Source organism: Natrix helvetica (genome assembly GCF_964273705.1).
Source record: "Natrix helvetica genome assembly, chromosome: 3".
NCBI classification, from domain to species: Eukaryota; Metazoa; Chordata; class Lepidosauria; order Squamata; family Natricidae; genus Natrix; species Natrix helvetica.
Window position 1 is genome coordinate 64,141,715 of NC_138549.1, and position 26,139 is coordinate 64,167,853.

General features: G+C 38.9%; 1 protein-coding gene across 1 annotated transcript in view; it reads left to right on the plus strand.

Moving 5' to 3' along the window:
- PAPPA2 (pappalysin 2) overlaps positions 1 to 26,139 on the plus strand; it is a gene marked incomplete at its 5' end in the record, with an annotated part of 152,127 nt that overhangs the window by 57,065 nt on the left and 68,923 nt on the right. The window contains 6 exons of the mRNA XM_081948792.1: positions 11,528 to 11,649; positions 14,782 to 15,271; positions 20,668 to 20,796; positions 21,283 to 21,374; positions 22,926 to 23,119; positions 25,686 to 25,817. Of these exons, the coding sequence (XP_081804918.1) occupies positions 11,528 to 11,649; positions 14,782 to 15,271; positions 20,668 to 20,796; positions 21,283 to 21,374; positions 22,926 to 23,119; positions 25,686 to 25,817 (1,159 nt within the window). The remainder of the gene's footprint in view (positions 1 to 11,527; positions 11,650 to 14,781; positions 15,272 to 20,667; positions 20,797 to 21,282; positions 21,375 to 22,925; positions 23,120 to 25,685; positions 25,818 to 26,139) is intronic.

The window sequence follows — 26,139 nt, forward strand, 5'->3', positions numbered from 1 at the left end:
TCTCCCCCTCCCCCAGGGGGACCCTTTGGCTTTTCAGGAAACTTATCATGGAATTGTTTTACTAACTTATCCACTTTTAGGTTCCAGCTTTTCACTCAAGTTGCTTCGGACAAAGGGTACCCCTTCCAATGCACTAAATACTGTAAGCAACCCCTATATAGCCTGGAGTCTAAGATTTTTTTCACCTCATAATGTGTTTCCACTTCTATCACTACAGGAGGGGGGGAGGTTGGGTGGATGGTCTTATGCTGGACCCAATTACTGGCTTCAATAAGCTACAGTGAAATACTGGGTAAATTTTCCCTAGAATTCTGGGTAGACTGAGTTGAACTGTAACTGGGTTAATTATCTTCCCTAGAATGGACCTAGAAATTTTGGGCCAAATTTCTTGTGAGGCATTCTTATGTATTTGGTAGATACAAAAACTTTGTCCCCTACAGAAAAGGAGGGTTGGAGCGAGCGGTGTTTATCAGCTTGCTTTTTGTAGGCTTCGGCCGCTTCCGCTAGAGCCTTTTTTGTATTTTCCCATCCTTTCTTTAGCGTGTCCATCCATTCAGTCAGAGACATGGAGGAGGGAGATTCTCTAGGCAGTTCAGTCATGGGAACAAATTCCATGCCACTGTTAATTTGGAAAGGAGCTAATCCAGTGCTGCTGTGGACTGTGTTGTTGTACGCCACTTCAGCGAGGGGTAGCAAGTTTGACGAGTTGTCTTGCTGATAGTCCACATAACACCAGATGTATTGTTCCACCATTGCATTGGCCCTCTCCGCTGCTCAGTTCGTGCTTGGATGAAACACTGAGCTCAGTCTTTGTGTGGACCCAATGGACCTCAGGAACTCTCTCCAGAACTTGGCGGTGAACTGGACTCTGCAGTGTGAAATGATCCTCCTGGACACTCCGTGCAGGTGATAAATGTGTTTTACAAACATTTTCGCTAATTTCTTTGTGGACGGAAATCCTGAGCAAGCGATGAAATGTGCCTGCTTGGAAAATAAATCAATAACTGTCCAGATTACTCTATTCCCACTGCTGTCTAGGAGCTCGACGATGAAGTCCATTACGATCTCTTCCCATGGTCGGCTAGGGTCAGGGTCCCCCCAATTAGCATTCCACCTACCTGCTCAAACCGAATGTGCTGGGCTAGAGGACTTGTGCGTATACCTAGTTGCTTTACAATCCACATGCTGATCAAGCATCGGGTGCAGCCGGTGTCCACGACTGCTTCAACTTCCCCTTCCACCCCAGTTTCGGATACTTGGAGCTTTGCTTGGCGAATGGATGGACAGGTGCACTCACCATCGGGGCGTCTACATTATTCTCCTCCTCTGGGGTGGAAGGGGTTTCCCCATCGGTTGGACTTTTCATCACCTTAGGTTGGGCATCAGCTTTCTGGGGTTGTTGGCCATATGACTCTTTTCCAGTGGCTTCCGGGGCCTTCTCTTTACCGCGCTGGCAGTTGGTGCATGCGTTTGTGAGATTGGGGCTGGAGCCAGGCACTCTGATGCTCTGTGGCCAGGTTGACAGCAATGGTAGCATTTTATTGCCCCCCCCCCAAGGGAGGGAACCCGGTTGCATCTCTTAACTCAGGAGCTGCCTCGTCGTGGTGCTCCACTATCCACCCTGCAACTTCCCCCTCACTCATCCCTTCTGCCATTGTCGAGATTAATTATCTGTCAGAAGGTGGGATAAGAGCCTGTTGGAGCATTGCAGGTGGGACTGGAATCGTGGGGGGGGGGGGGGGTTGTCAATCTCTGTTTTTGTCCTTGCCCAGTTATCTGACATGGTGCCATCTGCTGAAGGAAGGAAGGTGCCCATCGGTATCTCTCCCATCCATGACTTGGGAAGAAAGCCCACCCCGGTGGTGCTTGATTCACAGGCTGCCACTCAAACATCAGTGACTGGCTAGGGGGAGATGTGGCCTAAGCCCCTTTCTGCTGGGTGGATTGATTTCCCCATGTTGGTGTGGGATCCGTCTGAGGCCCAGCTGCAGGATAATGGGTCAATTCACTTGTCGCAGTGTGGAAGGAGTACAGATCTCCATTCCAGTGCATTGCAAAGCCTCTGCTAGGGAAGAGTACGTGGGCTGATCCAGGGCCCAACTAGGTGATCCTGAGCTAAAGCGAGGGTTGATTTCACTCACATTCGGCTGCGTAAGTTGGTCTGGGAGGCTCCAATCATTTGGTCGGCTAGTGGATGGTTGCTTTGGTCTTCTCCAGACATGTGTTGAAACAGCCCTTTCAACTCCTTCTGGCCCCAACAGCATTTCTCCAGATGCCATAAATCTCCAGATGTCATCCTCTGCAGCCCCCCCCCCCTTCCAGCTTTGGAATGTTTGCAGATTGTCTCAGCACAGAGAAGCGATCCGTTATCTGCTACAATTCCAATGGGCTCTATCTCCATCTTCGCTGATATTTTATGCTGTCCCAGGTCAGGTCAGTGTTGGGAGTCAGCACCCCACCCAGCACCCCAACTGCATGGGTAGCTGGTGAAGTATTTTAAGGGAGATTCGGGTTAATGTCAGGGTTCCAAATAACATCCAAAATTAAATCAGAGTCCAAAGCAAAGTTCCAATTTATTAAGAGAGTCATGTTGGCACATCAGGGAAAACCCGAATCTGAAAGCTTCCTGGTTTTCCCCACCCAGTTGAAAGTTCAAGATCTTGCCCCCACACCCATAAATCCATCACATGGCCCAATCTTCCACTGCCATTGTGGCAGTTCCACCCATCCAGTTCCTGTCAGGTGCAGAGGTACCAAGACAAAGGATGACCTTGGCAATCTAAAAGGAATTTTATTTTGGTTACATCACATTGTACTCCTTACTATCCCCCTCCCATTTCCCCACTATAGAAATAGCATAGTAGATAGAAGTGTGGCTGGCCAAAGATCCCAAAAGGAACCTGGCTGCAGGCCTGACACAACCCTCTTAGAATTTTTTTTTATATGAGTTCAATTATAAAGTTCAGTACTTATATCTCTCCCATGTTGTTTAAACTTAAACTGCCTATCATCCCTTTTTGCACAATTTATAACTTTAAGGATGCCTGCTATTATCCATGGGTTTTGGATTGCAACTAAACTTGATGTGAGGTGAGCTGAATTCCAAAACAACTGGAGGGCCCATCCTTGACTTAGACTCAAGAAGTCCAGTTTGGTATTCTTTCTCTGAATAGATTCAATAATTTTAATTGAGAGTTGGATCAAATATAACAATCTATTAATCTGATGTGGCATGCAACCATATCGGACAACAATTGTGGAGGAAAGGTATTTTTCTTGGAACTTCATAAAATGTCTGTGTGTGGGGGACGAATCTTTACTACTCCAGATGCCAACCGTTCTCCCCTGTTCCAGCAATGATAAGGATTACATTAAAAAAAGGTTTTGCTACCCAGTGCACAGTTAACCAAACCACTGTGGTTTAAACTCAGTACAGTGAATTATATAGAGAACGAATAATAATCTGTACTCTGAGATAATCCATATTCCAGAAATTTCTCCAATGTCTTTACATTCACTTTTGAACTGCTGAATTGCTGAAGTATGAGTTAATTGTGAATTCCCTGCCATGTTCTCTTTCCTTTAGTTATCTATCCAACTATTTTTCCTCCAGCATTTCTCATGGCCTCTATGACATGGATTGTGGTGATAGGAAAAAGGGAAATTAATAATAATAATACTTTATTTACAGTCACAGACCAAAACACGACCACTACAAAAGAGACACAGCAGCCAGTCGCCAAAAGCCCAACTAAGGGAGGTTACAGCTCTCTCCTCTAATGGTCACAGCTCTCAAGAAAAACCTGGAAACCTGAGAGGTGATGTACGAGGAGACATCCCCAAGGCAATGCACAAACAAATCACAGCCATCAGGACCAGAAGGGACGGTTTCAGGAAGAGACAGTAACCTAGATCTGTCCGCGCTATACATAGGGCAAAATAGAAGGACATGCTCCGCTGTCTCAACCTCGGCTCTGTCACAAGGGCACAGCCGCTCATTAATCGGGAGCCTCTTGAAACGACCATCCAGAAGTGCTGAGGGCAAGACATTGAAGTGAGCTAGGGAAAAAGCTCTTCTATACTTGGGAATGGTTAGGGTATAAAAATAGGAAGCCACCCTCAATCCATAGTTATTAACTTGGTTGAGAGTCAGGGGGGAGCAAGTTTTATTGGCTCTGGCTCGTAGATATTGTAAATCAATGTCCACAAGCCGTTGGACTATCCTAAATTGGGCATCCTTGAGGTCGTAGTTTCCCAAGGCATCCTCTGTGAAACCTAGCAGATGAAGTTTCTTCAGCAGCTCTTTCTCCCAGCGAGAAATATGGGAGTCCGTGAACACCAGGGAGAGGTAGCTGCCAGGAACTGCCAGAAAGAGCACCCGAAACCACCATTTAAAGGTGTTTATCCAGGCCATACATTCCACCGATCGAATGCCCAGTTCCAGGTATATCAGGGCAAATCCAACACAAGGGGGAAGACCCAGAAGTTTTCTAAGGAAAACAGCCTTAGGGAAATTTAAACAGGAATTGAGGTGTTTCAACTGTTCTTCCAGGGAAAGTTCTTCTCCACCAACTAGAAGGGTGAGCTGAAGGTGATCCCTGTACTTCAAGACGTTGAGAAATCCTGTTGGTACATCATTAGGATTAACAACTGCATTTTATTATGCCTGAGAGCAAGTGAACAGTTCCTTGAACACTGTCCCAGAACATTTGACATAAAATGAAGCTGGAAATCTAAAATAGTGGTACTTACATAGTCCATGGAAATCCAGATGTTGCTGCTGTCACCACTGAGCCCTTCTGATCCAATTTCTTTCTTCCTAATTCTCCTAGTAATATATTCCCAAAGCCTCTTTATATTTTACTATTATTGAGATCTAATGCTTCACTATTATTCACATTACAGCATCTCTCTTCTGGCGCTGCGATGAGAATAGTAGAATCATTCACTTTCTCTTTTTAAAAAAATAAATCAAAGTTATGAGTTACATTTAACTTTGCTTAAACTTAAAAGCAAGCTGTTTCAAATCACCATTTATCTTTGGACGTAATAGTAAACTGGAAGTTTACTCAGATTGAAAATGTTCCCCTTAAAATTAAGAAGGGGCAACGTTTTAGTGTTTCCTGCTGTATTAGAGGTGGAATTAGTACCGTGCCATTGTTTTTCAGAAGTTACAGAATATATACAGCAATCTCTGTTGGGGAAAAAAAATACACCTTAAAACCAATTTTTCCAGTCTCAGTGTTTTTTATGAATTTTTAATTCCTAGAATGTTTAGCTGACTTGACCTAAGGCCATGAGAATTGCACTTCAAGATATTTGGAGTGGACCAGGTTAAGAATCTTGGAAAAGGCAAGATTCTTGACCCAGCAATACCCCAGCAGACTGATTTTGTCAACATTGTTTTGACCGTGATTTGCAGTGTTCCTTCTGTCATCCCCTTTCATCACTCTGCGCACGTAGTTCTTTCAATGGGAAGTTGTTTACATGAACATGTGTACCTTGGGAAAGCTGTATTGGCTTCTACTGAGGAATTTAAGGAGGCAAAGAAGGTGATGAAGATGATTTGGCAATTTCTCTCAGCTGTTTGCCAGTTGGCAAAATCTTTCCTGGACTTTAAATATGAGGGGAGTTAGGGGAACAGACACTTATTTATACAGCTGTTATTCCAAAAGTGAATGGATTTTGATCTTTCTAGCAGTAATAGACAGGAGACATAGAGCTATGCTGGAGATGTATATATAACTGCAGGTATGAATTCAGAATTTAGAAATAAGCAGGATGAACACGATGCACTACTGCCATCCTTCAGCCAGAAAACTGACACTGAAATGAATGTCCGTGCACTTATTTGATTGGTTGCTTTTTGCTGCATTTATTTTGGGGTGAAGTTTTAGATTCACCCCCCAAAGGCAAATGTTTTGGCAATTGTTTGACATATTAAATATAAAACTAGGAAGATGAATGATTGGAGATCATCAGCAGGCCTTGGGATGTGTGGTATATAAAGAACATTTACCCCCAGTAGTTGAAAGCTTCATACAAACAAGGTGTATCTTGTTGTTAATGCTGAGGGAAGCAGCTTTTCATAGAATCATAGAGCCACAAGAGCATAGGGATGATGGTAATTCTATAGAGATCATCTAATCTGTCTTTTGCTCAGTCTTGGATCTGGTAGTACATCTGTGTCAAATAACAATCTAGGCCATGTTTGAATATTTCTGATGAAGAAAAATTCCTACATATGGCAGCCTATTCCACTGGGTGACAGCTTATACAGAAATGAAATTCTTCCTGATGTGTAGCCTGATCCAATATCCTCATATATTTAACCTAGTGGTTCTGGTCCTACCCCCTGGGACAGTAAGTCTGTTTATTCTTTAATATATTGTGAAATCTAGTCCACTGCTCCACCTTTCCGTTTCAGTATTATATGTTATTTAAAGACAATGATAATTATATAATATATTTAGATAGCAGCACTTTTAATTAATGAGGAGGATGGATAAATAGTAGCTTTTCTAGCCAACAAATTCTTGGTTGGCTGCCTAGCTTTTGTTTTTAGCGGCCATCAAAGTTCTTTCATTAGCTTTTTTCTTGAGAAAATGGTAATGTTATTTGGATTATGTCCAAGGAAAATGTATATCAAAAACTACATGTAGACAGAAAGCCAAAATGTCTGAATTCCCCTGGCATATTCAGCTCAAGCAGTGGCAGGCATTTTACTTGCTGGTTTTACTAAATCAGGGAGTATTTCTTCAGCATTTTGAAAGTTTGAGGGTAGCTGTGTTTGGGTGAAAGAGGAAGATCTCGGGTTGCCTTGATTTCCTTTCTTATTGAACTGAGATACATGCAGCAGGTGGCAGCAGAACAAGAGAAACAGGATCCCTTCTATAAAAAACAAAAAACAAAATTTCAATCTTTTTGCTATGCCACACTTGCTACATATATTCCAGCATGCTCTCTTTGGGGTAAGCAAAAGTATGCAGAGCACAGAAGAAGAGTAAGAGCCAAGTAATTTAAAGGCATAGAGTAAGGACAAGGAAAAGAAAAATAGTGAATACTAGTTTAAACCAATTAACACTATTAACGCTATTAACACCTTTCCATATGTAAATCTTTTTTTATCTCTTTGTAAATCGACATCGCTTCCACCAATTCCGTGTAGCACTTAAAATATCACACTTTCTTTTTTAAAAAAAGTTTTTTTTTATTTTTCCATTTTCATAACATATAATCACATTTATACTATTACCTAGCCAACATCATATTGCATTTTTAAATATTTACATCAATTCACCTTACCATCAACTCCCAAAAACAATTATTGGCACTTCTGCTCTCCATACACCATATTTGTACCTTATCCATTGCTTTCTTCTCCCTCTCTCCTCCCCCTCCCTCCCTCCTTTCTTCCCTTTATCATCCTTCTCTTCTTTACTTCCCTTCCTCTCTCCTCCTCTCTCCCCTTTCCACTCCTCCTTTCTCTCCTCCTCTCCCCCACCCTCTCTCCTAACCCTCTCTTCTCCCCTTACCTCTCTCCTCTACTTCACACTCTTCATCTCATTTACTTGGTGTATTTCAACTTCTGAGCGAGCTCCATTTTATGTTGATGGTGTTTATAATTCCTTTTCAATATACATATTTAATTTTAACATATATCTTCCTCCTTTAAAAAAAAAGAGAACAAAAAAGTATGCATATATAGTCATTGTGCTTTTAAACCCCCCCCCCCCCCAGCCTGTTTTTGGCCGAGATGTAGACCTGGTTACAATTCCCAGCTATTCTCATCATTATATTTATATAATTATACATCCTTACACGCCCCAATTTGTGATTCTGTCTTTAAATCTCAATAGTTTCCCATTGTAAGTATATTTCATGTTCCTTCTCCATTTTTCCATATCTTGGTTTAGATTACCCTTAGTTGTCTATAAATGGCAATCCTTACTGTTCAATGTTCATTACAATTCCCTTAATCTACTATATAGAATAGCAAGCAGTACACATCTCACTTTATTCATCATCTTAAAGGTTCTATATATGTCCATGTTTCATATATTTTAACCCATACTTAATTGTCCTTCTATTGTCATATTCAATCAATTAGCGACTCAGTTTAATTATGTAAAAAAGTGAATCACAAACCTCTGCTTTACAATCTCCCCATATCAGTTTCATATTTCTCCATATTCTATATATTTTAACCTTTATTTAATTACCGTATCTTTCCTTTATCATATTCAATCAGTTACAACTCCATTTTATTGTCATATTTAGGAATAAACCCCTTATATTAGCTTTATATTTTCCCATATAACAATTTCTAATTGTCTGATTTTTTCCCTAGTAAGTCTTTTGTCCCACTTCTCTGTTCCTGCCTTTTCCCTTTTCTTTGTTTTGACACATCCACCCTCTTCAATTTTCCCCACTCCACTGACAAAAAGATCTTTTATATTTCTCTTTGTTGGGGCATAACCTCCTACTTCAATTTTCCTTATGCCACTGTCAACCTCCGAAACATTTTTGTCTGCTTTTTATTCCCTTTTGTTGGGACACATTCCCCCTTTATCATTTTCCCTATACCACTGCCAAGCCCAATGGAGTTTTTTGTCTGCTTTTTATTTCCCACCGTTTCTACCCCTTCATTATCTTCCACCCATTCTTCTTTCCCTTCTTCTTTAAATACTCGTTTCTCTGGGTTCAGAATTCTATTTAGGCTTGATTTTAATGATTTATGCATATTTTTTTATAATTTCATGTAGTTCTTCAAATTCCCACCTTTCCATGATGTCCGGTTCCAAAATTGCAGTTAGTTATACAGATCTTATTTCGAGGTTCTGGTCCACCTTAAATTTAGCTAATTCAATTAATGTAAAAACAGAAGAGAAGCTGGACCCATCTTGATCTTTTGCAGAAAAAAGAAGAAAAACTTCGTAGTTTCCCAGTTCTTGATTTTGCTATTATTTTTTCCCTTGCTACCTTCCAGCTCCGGTTTGCCTATAGCTGCTCAAAATATATTAATTGGAATAAACTTGTGAACAGCCAGACTTGGGTATGTTTCTCTTTGCCTCCTGCTTTTCCAAATTTGGATTTATGGCAGTTGGTTAATTAAAACTTCCCGCACAGTCAAGATTAGGTTATCAGTTATCAGTGAGAAGATAGTGCTTTTTTCTTGATTTTTCTCTCTTGTTGCATTTCCTCTCTCATTAATTGGAGTTGCTTAAGATATATTAGTTGGAAGAAGTTCAGACAAAGTAAATCCCTCAGAATGTTTGTTTTCTATTTCAAATCCAAAACCAAATTTTGTATTTGAGTGGGTTTGTCACTTCTCTGTTTTCTTCCCTTCTGTCCGAATTGTTTCAAACAAATAGCTTTTTGGGGGGAGGCTAGTGTTTCATCTTCCCTTTCTTACTTTCCTTTTGCCAAAATCCAGATCTGTCTATTAATATTATTTGTACTCTCAAGATTCTTTGCCTTTTCCAAGTTTTGATTTATGACTGTGGGTGAAATGAATCTTCTTACCGGTCTTTGATCTCGTCTCTTGCACTCTCCTGTTCCGTAGTTTTTGCTGGAAGCCAGCTTCTAGTGCAGCCATGTTGCCATGCTGCCACCCCTACTACAATTCAGAGGGCAAATCTCCGACCTGCAAGGGACCCTCCCACTGGGTCTGATGAGATGCTTCCCCTTCTTCCCCCCCCCCTTACAGGGGTTCTGATCCAAAAGGATCTTTGAATAGGTTTGTCAGACAGGGTTCATGTGAGGCTCTTGAGAGCTCACCCCCCCCCCCCATCTTTTCAGCTGCAGAACTTCTGGTCGAATACAAAAGATCACACTTTCTTGTCTACATCCGTACTTATTACTCAACTATTCAGTAAGCATTCCATTTACTTTCACTCATGCTTTTTTCATGTATCACTTTTATCACATTCAACAATCAGTTTTCACTTTCACATTCATACAAAATATTCCATAACTCTTGCCAGTTTGTTTTATTGTATGTTTCCTTTAAATCCCCAGAATTTAAAATAAACTTTTATTTTCACACTTGTACATTTTATAGTGACTGTTGAAGACTTAGAGAGACCACACTGCTCTCTCTTAACTTCTCTTTATTCTTGATAGGTATACATTTTACAGTTATCTTTTTATTTTTATGCATATGTTTGTTTCTCTGAACATTTTTAAATCATTCATTTTATAATTCTCTTATGTGCATTTTTCCATTCACAGCTCTTTTGTTTCAACATTCCTCCAAATTTTATTCTTTTCCATATGTGCCTTTAACATACCTCCTCTGTCTGTGACATTTTGCAACATAATTCTTTTTGTACTGTTCCAAATAGATTCCATGGTTTTTCCCCTAATCAAACACTTTGTAAGTTTTTATGAAATAATCTCAGTTCTCCTTCATTCCTGGGTCTCCAAATGGCCCAATCACTTTTTTCTGCACTTCTGTACTCTTTCATTTCATTCTTACCTAAAATGCTATATATTAGAATGATTTTCTCTCTGAATCTTTCTCATTCAAAAGGTTACAGTTTTTCTCAGCATTGTGCTTCTTAACATGCATCTGTCAAGAAACAAATGATTTCTTCTTTTAGATGCACCCCGATAACAGTCTCAATAATACCAATTCATATTTTCTGATATATATTTCATCTCTTCCATTCATAATTAACCTAGATATTCATTACTCTGCATGCATTGTTTAGTTCCACTTTATATGATTAGTTCAAATTCAGTCACATTTATAATTGCATTGCATCCCTTTTCTCTTAAGTTGACAAATTATATATATATTTGTTTTCGTAGATTTTCACGGGTGTAGGTATGCTGGTTTTGTTGAATATAAATATGAATATTCATCCCCTCTCCCCCATTCCTTGTTTGTTCATCTCACACAAATAATTCTCGGTAATGTATAAGATTGACACCCTGGACATGGTTCATGCTCTTTGGCACTTATTCCTCTTCTACGTTAAGATGCAATCTTCAAGATACCCTAGTCAACACCAGATGGCCAATTCATGTTTATCTCTGCAATTAATTATAGCTTTTGTCAGTTGAATCTTTCAAATAATACTTTTCTTAAGAGATAGAAGGAGCAGATTACCTTGCCAGTCTTAGTCATGTGGTGCCACATTCAGTATTCCCTGTGAATGGTGAATAAAGCAGTTTGATATATTGGCTCAATATGACAGACGTGCCACCAAAGCCAGTTGTATCCCATACTAATTTATTAAAATTAAAGTTTCTGATCTAAGACTATATTAAAGTTGCTTGCATCCCACCAACTAAGAAATAAGACACAATATTGGCACATACGTAGGATGCTCATGCTTTGTCTATATCTTGTATTAGGGAAATCATGAAAATATAAGTAGAAAGTTATACATTAAGATGGTGGCATGGAACTTAATTATTTAAAGGAAGTTAGGTAGAATTCTGAAAAAAATGTTTGAATGAAAAGGGAATGAACACATTCATTTCTCTTCCTTCTCTCCATTTCTTTTTCTGTTTTTAGAGAGTCAGGGAACCTCTGTGGAAATTGTGATGAAGATGGAACTTTCAGCCAGTATGCACATGAAGCCTCTTCTCCTCTAATCTGTGACTCTTCTGGCTATTGGACTCCAAAGGAGGCAGTAGGTAAAGGTCTCGGATCTTTTTTTTTCTATGACAAAGGGATTATCAGATATGACTGGGTAACCCAGCAGCTGTTGCTGTGTATTCTGCCTGAAAATTCTATTCACGCCAATAAATAAATGGGAAGAGCTTCAGTGCAGCTGTGCAGTGTCTTTTGAGTGTCTCCAGCTGTTTGAGAAGTGAATTTGGTGGAAGTTCTCTTTTTCTCTTTCTCTTCAAAAACAAAATAAAATAACAAATGCGAATCAGTATAATATCATGTACATTAAATATGCTGCTGTATAGCTTTAAAAGGAACAGTGCAAGCTTTCAACTGACTTAACATTCTGAGTCAAATTTCTCTTTCTGGACCTAGTCTATAGATTGTTTAAACTGTTATAAAGGTGAGTTGATATGTATGCGTTGAGAAAAGGGGGAAGAGAAAAAATATTTGGAAATTTTTGAGAGTACACCCATCACATGTGAATATATAGTTCAGGGGTGTCCAAACTTGGGAACTTTAAGACTTGTGGACTTCAACTCCCAGAATTCCCCTGGCTGGCTGGGGAATTCTGGGAGTTGAAGTCCACAAGTCTTAAAGTTCCCAAGTTTGGACACCCCTGATATAGTTACTTCAGGAGCCTAAAGATAGAGAGAAAAGGTAAGATTATAAAAATAAATAAAAAAGAAGGGAATCCCATACCACCTTTCCAGGATAATAGCAAATATAGCAAAGTTATTTATGCTACTATATTGACTGTACAGGCAGTCCTTGACTTATTACCACAATTGAGCCCAAAATTTCCATTGCTAAGTGAGGTAATTGTTAACTGAATTGCACCTCATTTTACAACCTCTTTTTTGCCAAAGTTGTTCAGCAAATAACTGCAGTTGTTAAGTGAAGCATGCCCTCTCTAAGTGAATCTGGCTTCCCCCATTGACTTTGCTTGTTGAAAGTCAACTGGGAAGATTACAACAGCAAGTAATGCGCGCGGGCGTACACACACACACACACACACACACACACACACACATCCTGTGAGTCATCACACCCAGATACTGATTGTAATTCAGTGTTTGCTATTTTTGTCAGTTATCTGAAAAGTTATAGTCCACTAGGAAAGTGATGTTGTGCAACATTCCTGATTATGTATTTTTTTCCTTTCTGCATCAGGCATTCTTTGACACTGTATATAGGAGACAATTACAATTATATATAGGAGGCATCTTGTTTGTCCTAAGTTCAGGGGTGCTAGGTGACCCCCCTACATTGTGCCCATGAAACTGAGCAGCAAAATATGAGCTGTTAGCAATGCAAAAAGCAAACTCTAAATAAGCATATGAAGCTTCCACAAGCTTAGTTTATCTATTTAGTATGTAAGTTGAAATTTTGCAAAAGGGAAAAAGTTATATAAAATTAGTTATTATTTTGTTGTTGTTGAGTGTGACTTCCAGAAACCTGAAAATTCATTTCTAAAATGCATCATTTGTCTTAGACTAAATCTAAGTCTAAAGTCTGAAAGATTCATGTCCTTTCACATGGGGAAGAATTTTTACAAACTAAACAGAGATATTTGTTATATCTGAATACCTCTCCAGAAATTTTTTTTTCTTTTTTTCCCCTGGGGGCTGTTAGCAATTAGAGCCTTGATGGCACAATGCAGTATTGCAGGCTAATTCTGCCAACTGCAAGGAGTTTGATTCTGACTGGCTCAAGGTTGACTCAACCTTCCATCCTTCTGAGATTAGTAAAATAAGGACCCAGATTGTTTGAGACAATATGCTGTCTCTGTAAACCACTTAGAGGACTGTAAAGCAGACTATGAAGCAGTATATACCGTATTTTTTGGAGTAGAAGACGCACCGTAATATAAGATGCACCAAGGTTTTCAAGAGGCAAAATTTAGAAAAAAGTAGGTAGGTAGATAGAGGGATAAAGAGGGAGAGAAAGAGAGAGAAATGCAGTAGGTAGGTAAGGAGAAGGAGTAGTTAGGTAGATAGATACATAAAGGAATAGAGAGAAAGAGAAATAAAGATAGATAGATGCAGTAGGTAGGTAGGAAGAGGGAGAGAGGGTGTAGGTAGGTAGGTAGAGCGATAGAGAGAGAGAAATAGAAAGAGAGAGAGAGAGAGAGAAATACAGTAGATAGGTAGGGAGAGAGAGTAGGTAGGTAGGTAGATAGAGGGATACACACAGAGAGAAATACAGTAGATAGGTAGGGAGAGAGAGAGAGAGTAGGTCGGTAGGTAGATAGAGAGATACAGACAGACACACACAGAGAGAAATACAGTAGGTAGGAAGAGGGAGAGAGAGAGAGAGTAGGTAGGTAGATGTTTCCAGATGTATTTATCCATGTGCTGGGGAACGAAATTGCTGACAATCTGCAGCACCTAAGACTTTGTTTCTGCTGGCACAGCACTTGTTCAGTGTAATTCTCATCAATCAGTTAAAGAGCTTTCCAAAAGGGGAAAAAAAGGTTTTTACACTCTGCAAACTTCCCCAAAATGACCCGTTTTTTATGAAAACAGCCCCGTTCCCCCCCCCCCAAAGGCATGAATAGCCTTGTGACGGCTTGCAGAGTGCTCCTGGGGCGGGGGCAAAAATGAGCACAAAACGGCCCGTTTTTCATGAAAACGACCCGTTTTGTGTCAAACAAAATGCATGCATATCCTTATGGAGGCTTATAGAGTGCTGATGGGGGCTGGGGGGGGCAAAAATGGCCCATTTTTGTTCATTTCTGCCCTCCCCAGCCCCCAGGAGCTCTCTGAAAGCCTCCATAAGGGTATGCACGGATATTTTGGTGAAGGGGGCGGGGCTTTGGGAGGCAAAAAAATTGCTGTATTTGATATATAAGACGCACCCAGATTTTCAGCCTCTTTTTTGAAGAAAATAGGTCCATCTTACACTCTGAAAAATACAGTAAGTCTAAGTGCTATTGCTATTATTCGGGTTTCTGTTCTACCTTTTTTTTCAGTAGTGCTAGTTTTTAAAGATTTATTATATGAGAAATTAGAATGCCATTCTCCAGACAAATGTATTTATATGTTGATATCAGAAATAAAATTGGAAGTGGATTTAAAAAATGGCTCATTAAGAGACTATTCCACTTCACTTTGCATATCCAGAAAGCTCTTCCATTCTTTTTGTCTTTCTAGGTCCTCCAGATGTGACTCAACCCTGTGAAACCAGTTTGCAGGCCTGGAGCCCTGAATTTAATCTGTTTAATGTGAGCATGAACACTCCTTGCCTTAAGCCTCTTGGTTGCATTTTGGAGCTCTACTTTCTATATCCCGTGTATTCTGACTCTTTACTGATATGGACCACAAATTTCTCCATCAACTCCAAAGCGCTGTCAGACATTGAGATCCTGACAGAGCAGGGGGATTCTGTACACCTTGGACCAATGGATACATTCTGCGACATTCCCCTCACGGTGAAACTGAACCTTACCAAGAAGGTGTCTGGCATAAAGATTTATACCTTTGATGAGAAGATGGAGATAGATGCAGCACAGTTGATCTCCACACCACACAGTCGCCTTTGTTCTAACTGCAAACCTGTGAAGTACAGAATTCTGCGGGACCCCGCATTCCAAGATGGATCCCCAGCAATGGTGATGCAGCCAGGAAGAACGTTTATTGACAAGTGAGTGAAAAGATTGGTGTTCAGGAATCTAAAGGCTTCTGCAAAAGCATTCTGGCTCTCTCTCCTTTGTATTCCATTTTCTTTCTTTCTTTTCATTTTTTAAAAATAAGACACCAACTCTTTCCCCTTCAGAAAAAAAGGTCAGATTGTATTATGTAGAAAATTGATCATAATTCCTGTGTTCTGTTCAATGAAAGCAGGTGAGTCAATGAGATGATTGATTCATACTTGAACATTTGAACTTTAAGATGCATTTAAATTAATGTCAGGGTGTTACAAATATTTGCATGTAAGGGTTTGAGCTGGAGACGTTGTGCCACCCTGTTTGATAACAGAACAGAATAACTGAGTTGGAAGGGACCTTGGTGGTCTTCTAATTCTATGCTCAATCGGGAGACAAATGGCTATCAAGTCTCATCTTAAAACTTGCAGTGATGGACTTCTGAAGGCAAGCCATTCCACTGATTACTTGTCCTCACTTCAAGAAATTTCTCCTTATTTCTAGGTTGCCTCTCTCCTTGATTAGTTTCAATCTGTTTCATACATTTGTTTCCATATTGCCATGCCTTCAGGTGCTTTGGAGAATAGGTTGACCCCCCTCTTCTTTGTTATTCACCCCCTATCATTAGCCTGCTTTTAGCACTGTTGAGTTGGCAGCTCCTGTCTCCAATTTCTTCAGTCTTTCATTGTTAGCAGAAATGATATAAAAGCTGTTATCTTTACATTTCTTAAGTTTTACATTTTGACTGGATGATTATGAACTATTGCAAAGGAAGAATGTTGTTCAGCATAGTGATTTCCTTTAGATACTTGGAGGCAAGGCTTGCAGGAATTTCCCACTGGGAAAAAAATATCCTATCACTTGGAATCAAAAAGGCAGCAACAACAATTAATGTAAGAAAAATAAATATGTACTTTGGAAGATTTCTATGGAAACACAATTACTGCAGATTTTAAGTGGCCACACTTTACTGATGTTATGTTAATTGATTTGGTTGCCTCTATGATTCTAGATCTCATGTAAGAATTTTCTGCCTCAATTGTTGGGGTGGCATTTCTAAGGTACCACTTATATATTAGCGGACAAGCTGGATATACTGGACAGACCAGGCCATGCCTGGTTTTGACAGCTTAATAGACAAAGCCCAGGTCATTTCTGGATGTGGCTTCTCTGACATGAATTCCTTATATTTTTTTTTTGCAAGGATTCATGGAATACACCATTTGTTTTGGTTTGTGTGGTAGGTTTGGCCAGCATATTGCCAATGAATATTAATGTTTTTTTTACACATTATTGGTTACTGCTGATAGCCATTCTGGAATTTATTGGATGAAGTACTCTATATCAATGTCTTAAATAAATTAAGTTTAAATAATCCCTCATTATGTTTCTGAATCACTTTGAGCTATTGGAAAAAGATTGTAGAAATTTAAAAATAGCAACAATATGAGTATATTCTTTTTTAATAATGGCACAAACGTAGTCTGTCTCCAGCTGTCTAATAGCTGTATTTTTATTCAATTCTACATTTGGCTGGTTGGCTGCAGTTATCCCAGAAAACAAGGTTGAGTTTCATATTGAGGGGCTGCCACAGAGAGGAGTGGGTCAAGCTATTTTCCAAAGCACCTGAAGGCCAAACAAGGAATAATGGATGGAAACTGAACAAGGAGAGATTCAACCTGAAAATAAGGAGAAAGTTTCTGATAGTGAGAGCAATCAATCAATGGAACAACTTGCCTTCAGAGGTTGTGGAGCTTCATCCCTGGAGGCTTTCAAGAAGAGACTAGACTGCCATTTGTCAGAAATGGCGTAGGATCTGCTTGGGTGGGGGTTGGACTAGATGACCTACAAGGTCCCTTCCAACTCTGTTAATCTGTATATTTCCATTATTTTCTTAACTACTGACTGCTTGTCATCCATTGAGAATGCGTGCAGAGCAATAGTTAGCTTGCGCATTTGCCAGTAACGTTTCAAACTCTATGGGGGACTTACAATTCCCAGCTGCTCTTGCACGGCATTCCCTTGTACAAACAAGACCTGGTAAATAACTTTTGGAACACACGTTATCAGTGCTTCTAATAAAGCAGCAATGGCACCAGTTTAGATTTATGGGTTGCCATGGGACAACTCACTGGAGGACCATTCAATGTGGGGATCATTCAAGAGAGGGGCTAGGACTTCTAACTTGAGAAGGTACAAACCTAAAGCAAGACAAGGCCCTGCAATTCAAGTTGTCCCTCTCTTGAATTGTCCCATGGGGAATTGACTGTGGCGAGTTGTCCTTGTTGCTCTGCCACTGGAGCGAAGATAACGAGAACTGGGATGCATATAAACAGCAGCAGATAAGTTGGTAGATTGACATAGGATAGAAATAATGGTAGGACAAGAGACAGCAATCTGCTTCTTTACTACCATGATCAAATCTCTTGCTATTGCAGCATTGATAATGTGAACAAAAAACCTGCATTAAAATACTTATTAAAATAAATGTGACATGGGTTTTCTTTAATCTCAAAACTGAGTCAGAAAATTTTGAAAGTGCAAAAATAATTGTTTCAATTGTTTATTTATTTTAAAGGTATGGATCAAGTTAGTTTATGTTAAAATTAAAATTAAAATAAAATTATTCAGACATCCTCCTGTATGAATGATTTTTTTAAAAACCTGAAAATGATTCTGATTACCAGGTCAGAGAACAGATCAAATTCAAGTAATCTGAAAGGTGCCTCCCTTAGAAAAGAGCCAGCAAAACCAAATTTGTGACCTACATATTCCTGTGGCTAACATGGCTTCTGGAATTATTCTTTTTAAAGATTGAGATGAGGGGAATTCATGATCTCTGATACCAGGAAACAGTTCATACCTTATCCTTTTGACTAAATCCAGTTTAAACTTTATTCAGTTCATCAAGTTTTTTGTCTCTTAAGAAGGACAAAGATATTGTCCCTAAAAGCTTTCTCTTTACAATCCAGACTTTCTAGAATCAATTTATCAAACTGAAATGGATAAAATTTATTGAATGTAAATGAACATGTAATGCTGCAATAAAGTCTTTTTTCCTGGAGAAATTGGTCTCTGCCTGTTGCCATGTTCCCACCAACGAATGGAAGGCTGCAGCTCATATATATTAGGCAGGAGTCTTAGCCACTAAGCCAAAGGCTCTCCTCCTTTATCAGCTGAGCCAGGGAAATAGGTATGTATTTGTGTTACAACCCCTGGTATGCCCAAATATGGGAGGGAGCTCACTACTCCCTCTTTCTTTCCTTCGGCTCATCACAGAAAACCATCCAGGCAGAAAACCATATTTTTATTTTTAATGTTGCCTTTTTATATTTGTGTTGTATTTGTGCTGATAAATAAATAAAGGGAGACTAGTATAGATCCATTTCAAGCTATTTAGCTCTCATCAGCTAGCCATACCCTTACTGGGATTCGAACCTGGGCTGTATTACATATTAGGCAGGAGTCTTAGCCACTAAGCCACAGGCTCTCTTTGCAATGTCCCTGAGATCAGCAAGACGTATTCTTCCAGTTCACCATCTCTGCGGGACGGTTTAGGTCTGATTGGACCACCCAGCGGCAAACATATCGGCTGCCGTCTCTGAGCATCAAGATCGCACATCCGTATCGTCGCGACGTTGGCACCTCCTCCTGCAGCTCTTCTTTTTATACATGTAAAAGAAGAAATTATTAAGTCCTTGAAAGCATTCAGTAGTATTATGCACTGGTTTTCACACATGGTAAAAGGCAACAAAAAGGAAATAATGAGTGAAAGAATTATACTTTAATAACAGTTTCCCATGAACGTATACCTTTGAATAAGAACCTCATGAAATGTGCACATATACTTTCTCACATAATTTTTTATTACTTAAATCCAACAGAATGTTGAATTTTGTTATGTATTGTATGATTAGTTCCATATCACATTATTTGCTGACTTACGCTCCATAAGGATCATTGGTTAATTTACAGAAAGCTCCCTCCACCTGACACAGCAGCATATCTCTCTGGAAATTGCCATTGCAAATTGAAGAGAGTTTGTTCCTTGCCAGAGATAAATTCCAAAGCAATAGCTTTCCCTTTAATTATTTCTTGTTCAAACCAGAAAACAATTAATCTTGCCTGGGTACTGGGATCTGTAATGGTTTCAGTGGAATATTTTAAAGTATCATATGAAATCCCAGCAGTGTTTTCTATTGTGTTTTATAAAGTATTACATCTATTGTAAGTTATGTCAGCAGGTTTTTCACTTGTTCATTATTACTTGATATGATAGACATTATTCTCTGATCGTTAACAAACAGTTACCTATGATATTCACTGCAGTTGCTAATCTTTTGGATTAAGAAGCCCCTTTGAAAGCCTAAGCAGCACAAGTTGGATTTTATGAAGAATCACATATTCTTCATAAATTTCTGTAAACTCTGGTTGGTTTTCCTGATGTGCTATCTAGAAACAGCATGTGTTTATATGCCAGGACAAGACAGTGGCCAAGAGGTATCTGTAAAGGCAAAAAATAGAACAAAACTTAACAAATTCAATTAGAAGTATTCAGACTGCTTCAACGAAGACTTTTTTCATACTGCGAAAGATATACTTTCCTGGATGAAGATATGAATTTGCAAAGCAATGTGGCTGGAAGGGTTTTATTGCACATATGGAATCTTTCATCATTTAATGTCTAAGATGGCATCCTAGTTAGCAAGGTTTGATTCCCAATTTGAAGGACTGATAGTGGAATGGCCCTAAAGGCAAGTTTTCATCTAAACATTCTAGGTTAATGTTAGGATTTGAAGGGACTTTCAATTGTTCAAATTGAAAGATTCCTTTTAGCCAGACTGGGATGCAACTAGGACTTGTAACAAACTGTAATTACTTACACTGGAGTTGTTTAGTTTGGCACAGAAAGCAGCATATATTGGATCTTTAACTTGGATAGGGTACTTTGTTACAGGAATTCCTGGCTCACATTGTATAAGCCAAGTCTTCTCCCCTTTTTCAGCAGGGAACAAGCCATGGTCTGTCTCCCTGACTAGAAATTCTGTAAGACTTTTCCAGGAAAACATATATCTTCTAAAATATGAAACCGGTAAACTATTTTCTTCTTGGAATATTGCAGAAACATAAAATTTAAACACCAATTTATTAAGTTCCTCTGTGTTACTTGCATGAAAAGTTCCATTATGAGTAGCCACAGGTTTTCTGGCTGATGGATTTTATAGATACATGAGGCGTCCTTGGAATGTGGAAATATGTCACTTGAGGAAGTGGGGTACTTTGAGTCTATGGACCATAACTGCTTTTTCCTAATATGTATTTCTGTGTAGTGTTGAGATGTCCTCTATGGCTTGCTTCTGTCATAAAGTATAATTCTGCTTACTTACTTCCCCAGGGAAGTCACAATAGGCCAACGATACCAGTACCAAGTACAGGCTATAGCAGGCGCTGCTATAAGTGAAGCCTCCCCACCTCTCTTCCACATCCATGGCTCTTCCTACTGTGGGGATGGACAAGTAAGCAGGTACGTTCCAATTTTTTAAGATGACTGCTAAGTACCATAACTTGGACTATTTGTTTTCCATGCATACTCCCAGTCCTCCCCACAGTGCCCATGGAAGAACCCTTAGAATATTCTTGTTTAAATAATTTCTGGTCTAAATTAGATGGATCTTTAAATGCCTGCCTGAATATATATTGGAATGCCAGTTTATCTTCTTGGTTTCAGTGGGACTCACAACAAAATGCTAGCTCAGCCATTTGTTTTTATCAAAGAAGAATTATTTCTTCAAGTTTGCAACAAAAAGCAGGATAGTTCCATATTAGCTCTACCACTCTGTGGAAGTAAGAATAAAATTGATTTTCAAGAATGGGAGTTTATACTGTAGTTCATCCAGCTATGTCCTTCCCCGGAGAAGCTGTGGTAAGGAGGTAAAAAAGATAATTCACTTGAGTTCCAAATGTTCTCAGTATTGTATAAATGTTAAGAATGCTAATATTATTTTCCTAGGAGTCTTGTAGAGGAATGCGACGATGGAAACCTATTAGATGGGGATGGTTGCTCTAGAAACTGTAAAAAAGAAAGAGGATACCACTGTATTGGTGAGTCTAGAAATGTTAGCCCACTGCTATTGGTTTCATTATAATTCTTCTGTAGCCTTGTCTTAGTTACATACACATTTTTGGATCTTGTAGCTGAGATTTGGCAGAGTTCAGAAATTTAACTCTGAATTTCAATTTCATATCAATGATCCTGACTTGAAGTTGCCTATCTTGGTTTTTTTTACATCCCTCCATTATGGCATCCAGATTGCTATAACTATGACAAAACAGTCAAAAGGTCATGTGGTCTACACAAAGAATGTTTGCCCATTAGAAAAACCCAATTTTCATAATTGTGCAAGTACAACAGTGGTAGGAAGATTAGCTTACTTAGTGGGATGTAATTGGAAGGAACTGAACATGATGGGAGGGGGATGGATGGGATGATGGCATGGGAAAGGACAGAACAGAGTAGAAGAGAATAAAATAAGTTCCTAGATATTTTGCCATTTTTACTACAGGTTGAATCTTAATTTCCCATTGCTTTTAGCCCAGTGAAAAGGCAACGTGGCTCGGTGATTTACCTTGGAATTTGTGGAGCCAGTCTTAATTGCTAGTCATTCATTGAAGGCAATGTGACATTGGAAGATTTTTTTATGAGCTTTCTTAGAAATGAGCCATTCCCTTTTTAATGAAAAGAGCAGTGAGGGCCTCAGCCCATGACAGGTGTGCTCCCAGCTCCTCCCCTTCTCTTTATACAAAAGTCTGCCTCTCTACAATTTGCTGTGGGTATTTCTTATGATACTAGAAGATATTTGCTGCACATTTAGTACATCACATTCTGCCTCAAAATGGAAAAAAATAAGATCATGCATAAAGAGTACATTTTAAATACATTTTAAAAAGCCTAGTCTAAGAATGCAGATTTCTATGGAAGGCAGCAGATTTGTCCTCCCCATTAGAATACAGTAGTCCTTGACTTACAACCACAATTGAGCCCAACATTTCTGTTGTTAAGTGAGACATTTGTTAAGGGAGTTTTGCCCCATTTTATTATCTTTTTTGCCATAGTTGTTAAGTGAATCATTGCAATTGATAAGTTAGTAACCCGGTTGTTAAGTGAATCTGGTTTTCAATTGACTTTGCTTGTCAGAAGGTCTTAAAAAGTGATCATGTAACCTTGGGACACAACAGTAATAAATATGAACCAGTTCCCAAGCATCCAAATTTTGATCATATGATCATGGGATGCTGCAAAGGTCGTAACTTTGAAAAACAGTCACAAGTCACATTTTTCAGTGCTGTTGTAACTTTGAAAAGTCACTAAATGAACTGTTGTAAGTCAAGGACTACCTGTATGGCTTTCCTTAAATTTATTTCCATTTTGGAAAAAAACAAAATCAGAACAATGTTAATAATTGACATTTAAAAGGATGTGGCCCAAATTTTCCTGGTTCAATATTTATGGAATTTGGAATCCTTCATCTGTTAACAGTGATCTTTTGAAAATTACTGTACCTTTCAGGCATGAGGAGAGGGAGGAAGATTATACCTAAATGATAGATATAAAATTTGAGATTAATCATCCTAGCATACTTTTGACTATTGCAGGTGAACCAAGTCTTTGCTATGTCCATGAAGGTGATGGCATTTGTGAACCTTTTGAGGAAAGGAACAGCATTGTGGATTGTGGTCTCTTCACCCCAAAAGATTATGTGGATCAGTGGGCATCAGATGCCTATGCATCCCACCAAGATGAGAAAACATGTCCAGTCTCTATGGTGATTGGAGAACCTCTTGTGAAGGTGTCTGTTTCCTTCTTTTCTTTCACAAAAATGGCTGTTTCAAACATTCCACACCTGCCAGCTGATGCCAGTTGATTCTGCTTCAAAATGACATAGAATCATAGGGTGGGGTGGGATGGGATAGGGCGGGGTGGGATGGGCTGGAGTGCAACAGAAGGGAACAGAATGGAATGGAGTAGAACATAATAGAATACAATAGAAAATATATTCTTCTGCAAAATAGAGGAGCAATTTCATTCCCAGAGGATATGAGGGAGTTTAGGCTCCGCCATTCCTATAGTTTTCCCTCAGTAACTCTTCCCTTAGTATAAACACTTCCTTTGTGCCCTAATTTTAGGTCAGTAGTAGACCACATACTTTACACTTTATATGTTTCATTTTTAATCTTTCACATACCAGTTAAAAATTTAAGAAGCTGAATTTTGTTTTTGTTTTATTTCTAGAGAATTAGGCCTCATTATTTCCAGTGGTCTGTCTATGTTATGTCAGGTTACAAATGGGAACATATGTGCTTAAATGCTATATTGCTTTGTCTCAGCCCTGTGTGTCAGGTCACAGGTTTTTCTGGATTCGGAAGCAATAATGTTATCCCCATTAATGCTTTAGGCTTTATTCTAGGGCAGTATAAAGAATCAACATAATGACATAAGATGAAGCAATCAAAAAACATTCAAGACTTCAAGAAAAATCAGAGAAAATAAAAAAGAGCTATGTATCTTATGACATTCAGGAAAATCCAAAGAGTTCACCACCAATGAAGGGTGAACTTGTTCACAGCTAAAGACCTCCCAATTAGATCTGCATCAAAAGCCATCCATGTAGATTTCTCACTAATTATATACTGTAGGCTCTGAATCATCGTTACTAACATCTGTTTTTGTTGGTCTCATCTCACTGATGTTTGCCAAGGACAAGCCTATCTTACTTTAAACTTGGCACCTATTTCTGCCAAGCATGAGACCATCAGGGTTAAATAATATTTGTTTATATCAGGTTTCTATAATTTTAAAGCTAAGGAGAATCTGTTTTGCAAGAGTTTTGGTTTGACAATTAGAAAGATCCTATTCTACACCAGTGTCTCCCCCCCCCCCAAAAAAAAATATAAACCTAAGAATAACTCTTTAGAGACTAAAATAAATGCTTAATTTCTTTTTAATATACTTAACCATGGTATAAGAACATAAACTTCTATATATACCATGCATCTAAGTAAAGGAGTTGTAGACTACTATCCACTTCCTCTTCTCCAATCTTCCAGTAAAACCACCAGCATTTTAAATACTTTCTCATAAAATCTCTCATGCCACAAGTATTGGGCAACCAAATACTTACTAGTTTTCTATATGCAGGTGGCTGTAGCTTGCTTGGTTTTTGTATAGAGTAGCAGTCATTAAGATGAACACCACCTATAACTCGGAATGGAATTGCCTGGTTATAGGCATGCTACAGCAAGGACTCAATCCTCACAGAGAGCTGTCCTCATGCAAAAACTACCATGCAAAAAACTCTGAATACTTTGTTTTAATTTTCAGCTTTCTACCCTTATTTATTAAATTAAAAAACAAATAAACAGTACAGTAGTCCTTGACTTACGACCACAATTGAGCCCCAAATTTACGTTGCTAAGTAAGACATTAGTTAAGTGAGTTTTGCCCCATTTTATGACCTTTCTTGCCACAGTTGTTAAGTGAATCACTGCAGTTGGCAAATTAGTAACCTGTTGTTAAGTAAATCTGGCTTCCCCATTGACTTTGCTTGTCAGAAGGTCACAAAAAGTGCATACGTAATCTTGGGACACAGCAACGGTCATAAATATAAAGAAGTTGCCAAGCATGTTGATCACATGACCATGGGGATGCTGCAAAATAGCCATAAGTTCTATTTTTCAGTGTAACTTTGAACAGTCACTAAATGAACTGTTGTAAATCAAGGACTACCTGTATTAAGAAACACAAAGAATAGCAAAGTGTGCCTATGAATGGTGTATATATAAGCTTGTCTCTTGTGCATTTAAATTTTTACACAATGGTTTTAAATAAAGATGACCATGCAGGTAGGCCTCGTGTTACGACAGCAATTGGGGCTAGAATTTCTGTCACTAAGCAATGCAAATCACAAAGTGTGACATTATCTGACTGCATGACTTAGTGATGGCAATCCCAACAGTCCCGATTTTGCTGTCATAACCCTGAGACGCACAGGTCATTAAATGGAAAGTGATGGGAGTCCAAGGCAAGTAGGGCAGCAGATATTGTGGGGGCAAGGATGCCATGGGCAGGTGTGTGTGTGTATGTGTGTGTGTGTAAACAAACATTTTTAAAAATAGAACTTCTAAAAGAAACAAAAAATACCATTTAGTTATTTCTAGTTCTGAATTCCAGTACTTTTATTAGGTCATTTCAGGGTCACAAATATTGCACATATTTCCAAACTGAACTGGCTTAAGTATTTTTCCTAATATGGATTTTTGATTTTTGTTACGGTTCCCTTGCTTTTCATATTGTTTCTGATGTAATAAACAGTGTCTCTCCAACTCCAGGAAGCACTGAAAATCTCCCTTTTTTAGGTGTGCAGGCCCCATCATCAAGAGACCCTGGAGAGTGAATCACAGCTGGCTTGGTTTCCTTGTATGAAAAATGATGTTCTTCAGGATACAGACATGGAGAAAGCACATTTGAATGACAGAATTTGGCTTAAAGTGAGTGAATTTGGCAGTCATATAATGAACACATATTGAGAAAAAATGGCAGTTAATATGTGCATGCCGATCTCCAGGTTGATCATACTGAGTTTTGGCAACTAATTATGGTTTAACTGCTAAGCATTATAATCTGCTAAATGCTAATCTTCTGCTTCACTAGAATTTTGGATACCCTATAATCCCTGATGTTTTACTAGGCTCTTATTGTCTTTTTTCTTCAGAACTATTTCTGGGATGAAATGCCCAATTCACTGGGAATGAGAGAGGAAAGAGTCCTTTTATTTATACGTAGTGCTGCTGCACAATGCTTTTTCTTACA